The sequence below is a fragment of the Lethenteron reissneri genome, chromosome 4 (genome assembly GCF_015708825.2).
Source record: "Lethenteron reissneri isolate LAM-NWPU_2019-01 chromosome 4, ASM1570882v1, whole genome shotgun sequence".
In the NCBI taxonomy this organism is placed as follows: Eukaryota; Metazoa; Chordata; class Hyperoartia; order Petromyzontiformes; family Petromyzontidae; genus Lethenteron; species Lethenteron reissneri.
Genome location: NC_083782.1, coordinates 4,191,390 through 4,200,125, shown reverse-complemented (window position 1 = coordinate 4,200,125; position 8,736 = coordinate 4,191,390). Strand labels below are relative to the sequence as shown.

Here is an 8,736-nt window from a genome sequence, read left to right as displayed (position 1 = left end):
AGATAGCCCGTAGTAGGTGGTCCACAGCACATTTCGTCATTTGCACTTTCCTCTGTCTTGTGTCAATGTGCTCAAGTTAGGGGCCGTCCATAAATGACATCACGCACCTGGGGGGGGGGGGGGGGGGGGGCGGTCAGACATGTGTGACGATGTGTGACGAGGGGGGGGGGGGGTTTGAGAAATGTGACGTCACATAAAAATGTGCAACTTTAAATAAATATAGACAACACGTTCTACTTAATAAAATGTACTTTTTAATGTTTTCTCCTACAACATCAAAGTGCAGCGCCACATTAAATACGCACTACAATGACAATAGTTTAAAGCCATTTGAAGCATGTTTTATATTTGGGGGGGGGGGCAGAGCTTTGTGACGTCATATTTGAGGGCGGGTCTGACTTTTTGTGACACCATGTGACGAGGGGGGGTAAAAAATTGTCCAAAATCGCGTGACGTCATTTATGTACGGCCCCTTAGTGGCACATCTTTCTGGCGCCGATCTCTTATGTCGTCGTAAAGACATTTTTCCCGAACACACTGAATTTCCCTTTCATACATCCTACATGTGTCAGTAGTGTCAGTAGTTTTCTTCACTTGTATGCATGTATCGAGGGGTTCCCAGGAGACGGAGGTAAGGATATGGGCCTTTGCCAAAGGTTTATTACAGACTTTCACTTTACACAAGGGTACACAACTCCCAGGAGCTAGGGGTCCTGAGTCCTGCTCCCTGCCCGGCTAGCTCCGGTCTCTGTCTCCGTGTCGGATCGTGGACTCTGCCGACTCCACCGAGTGGAGAGAGAAGCACCTCTATTGGCTACCACCGGCGTCCTTCCAGACTCACGACTTCGTCCCTCCACACCCTGGTTCCCTCTCTGCCCTTCTCACTCTACTCGTTTCCACAGTGACCCCGCCTTCGTCACGGGGTCTCCCTTAAATACTCTAGGAGACGTGACGTCATCGAGCCGCCCAGCGCAAACGTGACGTCATCACACTGGACGGCACACAAGACGTCACTGTCCCCATTTTACTCCTCTACACATGTTAACCTTTTTCGCACCGTACGTAGCCAACCATGCTAATCGGAGGTGCCTGGGAAGGACAACACTTGCTTTCCAATCTAGATTTGCAGGAATCCACACTCTTTGGTTCTTTTGGTAAAGTAACGTTGGTACAATATAAATTAAATCTCGACGTTTTTTCGCAATTGTTTATTGCTGTGGTTGTTTCCACCTGGTGATGGGCACTTGTGTTGCGCCCGAAACGTCGTGATTTAATTTATTTTTTTACCTACGTGACTTTACTTGCTTTCCAATCATCCGTCTATTCTTGTGAACTCCATTTGGCTTTCCAATCATCGACCTTACTCGTGATCAGTTCCAAGACAACACACGACTCGGATTAGCCATTTCAATACATTTATTGTTAATTTCACATCAACGATGAACGTGTTCCGCACCACGTACGGACATCCCCCCTTGCTGATGAACCAGCGTGCAAGGGTGATTTTTTTAAGTTACGGTGGGAAACATCAAGAACGATCGACAGCGGACTTTGTCAAAATGTGTGCTGGTGCCAGCGTGCGAGACGAATATCTTGGCAAGGTCTGATGTTGCCCCGTCAATATGAAATGTCACCGTGAACTTGCAAGTAAACCACGTATTGTTTAGCCTAAATCAACTTACAGTCCATTGGTAGAAATGATGGAAGACACATCCAAATTGCATACAGGGCCTATCAATAACACTTTCACTTATGCACCCGACTCAAAAGGATATTTACGGGTTTGCTTTTGAGTGTATGCAGACTGCAATGAAATGGTGGACCGCTTTGAGTTTACAGTATTTCAGTCATTCCACATTCTGCATCTTGAACCATTATTATTTTGACTTTCACTCTTCAAGTTGCCCCAGTAAAAGCCATTTTGCACTCTGCACACCGTCAAGCGGAGATGAAAACGCCTTAATTCTGTGCAAGTCAGCTTCACTCGTTTCCACTTGCCTCTGCAGCAATGCCACCTTCTACAGCAGTATGTATGTATGTATGCTGAACTTCTTTCACGCCGTATGTAGCCAACCGTGATAATCGAAGGTGCAGGAGAAAGACAACTAAACACAAGAAGCAGTTTTAAAGACATTGCTTTTCAATCTAGATTTAAAAGTGCATAGCTCCAGATGCTTCCTAATATCGGAAGAACGTTCCAGACGGCCACGGAAGCGCATCCCAAATCGCGCGATGCGGTGACCGACTTTGTTCAATGGCTAACCTTGACGAGATCAGCAAGGTATTATGGTTCATTTGTGGAAAGCACTTTGTGTAAGGAGTGTAGTAAATTTTCAGTGCCAACAAAAGATCCTGCCCTCCTTAATTGCATTTTGTGACAGGGCATCTGCTTTGCACAATGTCACCAACAAGAATGACACCGCACAGACATCCCTGCGTACCCTCTTCTTTACTGCCCTTGCTCTTGTACTCCGACACTTTCACAACCGTTATGGACCTGATTTATAGTCTTTAAAACGTAGTCATACCTCGGTATACGACCGCTTTGGAATACGTCGAATTTGGTATACGTCGTGTTTTTACGAGAGAAAAAGTCTTGGGATACGACGTCTTGCTTGGGATACGACGCGCTTGCTAGAACTTGTATGGGTCGGGATGAGTCACCACGTACCCCGTTCACACCTCCTCCTCTTCCTCACCACCATCCTCGTAGGCTATCAACTCCTCTTAGCAAGGTAAAGTGATGTTACATTTCATTAAAATTTATTTTAATTTATTTATGCATTTATTTTAATGTATGTATGCATTTTAGTAATTAGTAGTGTCTAAATTATTTTATACAACCCCATTAATTTATAATATGCCATGTAAAATATCATTTCTTATACTCTGCAACGGATATTTCCTTTCACTTTATTTCTTATGGGAAAAATTCGTTTGGTACTTACGTCATTTTCGGTATAAGTCCTACCTTCCTGGAACGAATTAACGACGTATACCGAGGTACCACTGTACATACATTTTTCTAAACAAGTAAACCATTATCAGTGTGTGTGTGAACTGAAGAACAAGTCAGGCTGGATTGCAAAAGGTTTCGAGTTCAATACCCACGAACCTCACAAAGATAATTCATCATCAGCTCCACAGCGATTCACGTTACTTATTGTTTTGCGGTCCTGTGAACGGTCGATGGCCTAAGCAAAACATCTATTGGAGTGTATTGCCGCAGGCCATCGGCACTATTCACTTTGGCTGCCATACAATCAGGGATGTATCGATTTAGGACTTTGCATCATGCCAACCCCTGCAAGGATTAAATGGACATTCATCTTATTTGCGCAGCATTTCAAGGCAACGGAGCAAAGTACTATTTGTGAGAGTTAAATGTTAACGTTATAACAGTGTACCTCCTCATATTGAATACATCAATGTTTTCTGGTGAGCTCAATACACCAGCTGTGTGAATGAGTGAATCAGTGTTTGACTCACACATACATACACAATACGAATCTGCAGCTCCACGTTTGATGGAAAACAGCGCTAGGAATTGAAACGCTAATACGTGAAGAAAAGTAGCTACAAATAAATCACATTTTAAATATTATTGACAATCTTGATTTTAAGCTTTCGTGAATGCAGGAATCCATACTCTCTGTGATTCTTTCGGCCGTCTTCAGGTGACAAAAATAATCTCCCTCTCGTGCCTATATAAAGCCACAACAGCAGATAATTTTTCTCACCTGAAGACGGCCGCTTGTGTTGCGACCGAAACGTCGTGTTTTCTTTTATTATTTTTTCTATCTACGTGACTTTACCGAAAGAACCAGAGAGTATTATTGACAATGTCAAAATAACCCTGTTTTGAAACCACCACCTGTTAACTTTTAACTCCACAAACTTGGTGCTTAGGCCACAAGTGGATGTGTTTTCGTTTTCATTCTCAACTGAGTTAACGACAACGTTGGCGTCAGTGCATGATATTTGCAACATAAACGAGTGCACGATACAGTTTAGCTACAATGTCGTGTAATCAAGCTCTACAGGCGCACAAATATGCCGTTACAGATTCCCACTGTGGCTTCCTTTGATCGTACTGTGGATATATATTATGGAAATGCCCAGTCGCAGATTACCCGAACCATTTTGATAGAATCAAGCACGTTCTTAAGGGAGAATGATGGCATTTTTCATGAAATTTTAGCACAAGACGATGCAAACTTAATGTGGAGCTTTCGTGACTGCAGGAAATTACTCTTTGGTTCTTTCGGTAAAGTGACGTATAAAGAGAAAATAATAAATTAAATACTAGCATACGACGTTTCGATTGCAACACAAGCAATCATCATCAGGTATAAATGAAATAGAAACACAAATCTAGTATACTTAGAAATGTAATGTAATACAACAGAGAGTCGGATAACATAAGGGTGCTGACTGTTATGTTATCCGACTCTCTGTTGTATTACATTACATTTCTAAGTATATTAGATTTGTGTTTCTATTTAATTTATACCTGATGATGATTGCTTGTGTTGCAATCGAAATGTCGTATGCTAGTATTTAATTTATTATTTTCTCTTTAAAACGTGACTTCACCGAAAGAACCAAAGAGTAAGACGATGCAACCCTAAGAATAACAAAACCTCAAAAAATAATCAACAACACTGCCCTGAAAGAAGAACAATATCATGGGGGACATTTCTGGAAATGGCCCATCTTTTGCGATGAAAAAAATGCAATTGCCTAAAACGTCACCAAAATGTTGTCTCTTTTCTTCCACCGCGATGAATGGCCACAGCCAGAAGACACGTTATCTATTATATATATTCGTACCTTTTAGGGAAGAAGTGTTATTGACGAATGTTTGAAGTTTTCGTGACTGCAAGGATCCATACGCTTTGGTTCTTTCGGTAAAGTCACGTAGGAAAAAAAAATTTAAAATGATGACAGACGCTTGTGTTGCATCCGAAACGTCGTGATTTAATTCATTTTTATTTTTACCTACGTGACTTTACCGAAAGAACCAAAGAGTATTGACGAATGTATTGACTTTTTGTTATTTGTGCTTGTCTACCACTGCCAATGCAGTACCGCACCAAAATGTGTTCAACCTCCGATAACAATCCTGTTTTACACCAATTCAAAATACGTAGTTCCGCATAGCTACCAGCAGAAGATTGAATTGAGAAAAAAAATCCTACAACTGTCCGACACAATGAACGCAACAGCAGCAATATCCATGAGTTTGCGAATGTTGGTTTCTTACACTAGACAAAGTTTAGCAACGGACAACACCAAAAGGCATTTCCCCTGGGTCGGGGGTCAAAACTATCGGCGAAGCGAGACGTAGGCCAAGGGGAGGGGGGGGGGCGGGGCTGGTGGAGTGCACCGCGTGCGGGGTCGTGTTCTCGCGCCTGTCGCCGTGGCGCGTGCCGGCTAAGTGATGACGGTCGGGCCGGTGCGACCCGTGCGCCCGTGGAGATCGGAGAGCTTCTGGGAGATGGCCACCAGAGGAGCCAGCATCACCTGCGCAAAAAGGAAAAGGGGGCGCGCGCGATTTGTCACGATTGTTTTCATGCCACTGCCACGATCGTCGTCAAACTTCTTGGTTCTTTCGGTAAAGTCACGTAGAATGGAAAAAATAAAAATAAAACATAATAAAATAATTCTCACGACGTTTCGGCCACAACGCAAACAGGTCTGTTGGGAAGTCAGCGTCTGAAATCAGACGCTGTCTTCCCGACAGACCTGTTCTTCACCAGAGGACGGCTGTTTGCGTTGTGGCCGAAACGTCGTGAGAATTATTTTATTATGTTTTATTTTTATTATTTTACTATTTCCATTCTACGTGACTTTACCGAAAGAACCAAGAAGATGAATCCCTGCAGTCACGAAAGCTTTAAATCGAAATGGATGTCAAACGTTAAACATTTCCATGCGACGGAAGCCATCGCACTTGAAAGACGCGCCGACGGACAGAGAAGTTGAAGGGACCACTGCAAGGAGGTATCTGTGAAGGAAACAGTCATGCCCCAAGGGACTAGAGAATGACCACCGCAGCCATCATTGCCTGTGATCAAATGATGAAGCTGTCGCATGGCTAGGCGCAAACTCACACGCTAAATAAATAAATTATTCCACTGCAGGGTAAAGACCTCCCCAAGCGGTTGCCAACTCTCACAGTCCTGCGATGTACTAATCCACCTACTCATGAATGGCTTTCATCGCTCCATCTCCACGGTGGACGTATTTCGGAAATGTTTCCACCTTTGGCTGCCACTCCATGGTTAGTGTCGACCACTGGGGCCATCAACACGGCCCGCAATGTGTCCTGCCCAAGCCCACGTGATTGTTCTGTTACCACTGTCACCCAAACAAAGGAATAAATAAGTCACTCGACATTTCTCCGTGATTGAGAAATGCCACTCCAAATGAACATTTCTGCTCAAGAATGCCTCCCGCCCACATGCGTTTGAACATTGCATCGTCGCGTGCGTTAAGTGCCGTAGGATTACAAACTCTTTATTAAGTCAGTGCTCTTTGTGTTTAGTTTGTTGTCCTTCCCCCGCACCTCTGATTAGCACGGTTGGCTACTCATGGTACACGAAAGAAGTTACACGTGTATAGGGCAATTGGCAACACGTGACAATGTTTTATCCGCAAAATTATGTAAAAACACGAATAGGCAAAGAAATGCTGTTATAGCCTCAGTTACTGTTAGTTACGCAACATTCCGTAAAGAACCTGTACTCGTTCTATGCGACATTGATGTTTCTGTCTTTGTGTAGTTGTTGCTAATGTGCTCACACACCACGCATCTCCCTTGTAAAACAGTCGAGCACGTGGTCAAACGGGACCATCACTCGTCTAACAAATCAAATAAACATAAAAGAAAGCGGAATTCTATTAATTAACCACGCTTTAATGAAACGTACCCTACTCGTAATGGCAGAACTCCACGACTCCAGGAAGTGGCCGCAAAGCTTGCAATAACGTAAGGGGCCGTGGTGATTTACAGCCAACATAACATATACAAATTAATGTAAAAAAATACTTTTATTTCTTTATTTTTAAAAGAATATTGTATTGTCATCAGTATGACATAAGTATACCAAGTTTGCAGTCGATACCACATTGAAGTGGGTTACAATTTAGTTACAATATTTGAGATACGACAACAACAGACAGAGTGAGTTAAATAAAAACGTGTAAAAAGATCGTTCAATTTATGTATTTATTTTTTATGATAGAATATAGTATTGTCATCAGTATGACATAAGTATACCAAGTTTGCAGTCGATACCACATTGGGAAGTGGGTTAAAATTAAGTTACAAGATTTGAGGATACGACAACAACAACAGAGTGAGTTAAATAAAAACGAGTAGAAACACTTCCTCGCTTGCGCGCACCTGAGGATCTTGGTAGATCTTGGCAGGGTCCTTCTCATAGCTGTCGATGTAGAGTCGGATAGTTGCCCCGGCACTGCCCGTTCCGCTCAACCGGAAAATGATGCGCGAGCCATCGGTGAAGATGAGGCGTAGACCCTGGGGAAAAAAACAGAGATGGAGTGTACATTCTGTACTCCTTACAAACAGCAAATATCTCTTGACGTAAAACAAGGGAGCAAAACCGCTCACGAGCCAAGCTCGTACAGTAAAGCCATTCACGGATAATTTCTAACTGGGGGCGCTTTGGGTTTAATTGAGACGAATGACGTTGCGGTATTAGCCATATCGATTACTGTCAAAATAGCTTCACAAATACAACGATGCGACATGGTAAGAGTCATTACGACTCCGATGTGTGTAAAAATACTTGGCCTCGCGAAAGGCCAGCCTGCTAATTTCACCCAAGCAGAGTGAGGAAACACTGCTCGCTCCAAGGGTGTGTGGCCCACCCACTGCATGAATGACCCTGCTGCCAAATTATCCACTTGAAAAAATGAAAATAAAACCCCATTTAACTTTGCAAAAGTCTTTACTATGAGCGACACGACTAGCCAAGAAGCAGGTTTCATTAATGCATTGGGCAAAATCGTAACGGACGATCGTCACAAGGGCCCCGTGCGTCCCGGGATATGCTGCGCACATACATTTGGGAAGCTTGCAAAAAAACATAACCGCAATGTAGACCCCCCCTATCACTTCGGCTACCATTTAACCCTTTCGCCGTATAAGGGGCCTGCAGCTCCCACCGTCGCTAATCTGTATACGTCGGCGCAAGATGACACCCGGAATATTCGCACCGAAATCCGATCAGCCCCACGACTGTCCCCGCCATGCAGCCGCGTCGGTGACTGCAACCGCCGCCCGAAGACAAAGATCCCCTGCATAGCCTGTAACAAGCTGTTGGGGCAAGTGCTGAAAGCGAGGAGAACCTATGAAGGCTTGCAAGCGCACGTGAGGGGGTGGGTGGCCAGCACCACGCCCGGCCACCTTTGTTTCCCCAGTGCTGATGTTTACACACCGCACCGGGTGCTCAATTGAGACCGAGTCGGCCTAGGGGAGGCCCAGGACCGGTTCAGATAACCATCACTGGTGTTGGCCATAAGCGGGAATTGAACTCGGGTCGCCGGGTTCGTTGCGCAGCGCGCTAACCGCTACATCACGGCTCACCACCTGCACTGCTGCCTGCACACACAAGATCGATTTAAACTAAAACTATTTTAATTTTACAAGGTAAGGCCCATTGAGCCATATAGCTGTTTCTCAGAAGCGACCTGGCCACAAATGAT

General features: G+C 44.1%; 1 protein-coding gene across 4 annotated transcripts in view; it reads right to left on the bottom strand.

Moving 5' to 3' along the window:
* Positions 1-1,398: 1,398 nt before the first annotated feature.
* Positions 1,399-8,736, bottom strand: part of PGM1 (phosphoglucomutase 1) — a 28,905-nt gene continuing 21,567 nt past the window's right edge. For all 4 annotated transcript variants that reach the window (XM_061562638.1, XM_061562647.1, XM_061562631.1 and 1 more), the window contains 2 exons: positions 7,412-7,546; positions 1,399-5,526 (listed from right to left, as the gene is read on the bottom strand). In XM_061562638.1, the coding sequence (XP_061418622.1) occupies positions 5,437-5,526; positions 7,412-7,546 (225 nt within the window). In that variant the 3' untranslated portion in view covers positions 1,399-5,436. The remainder of the gene's footprint in view (positions 5,527-7,411; positions 7,547-8,736) is intronic.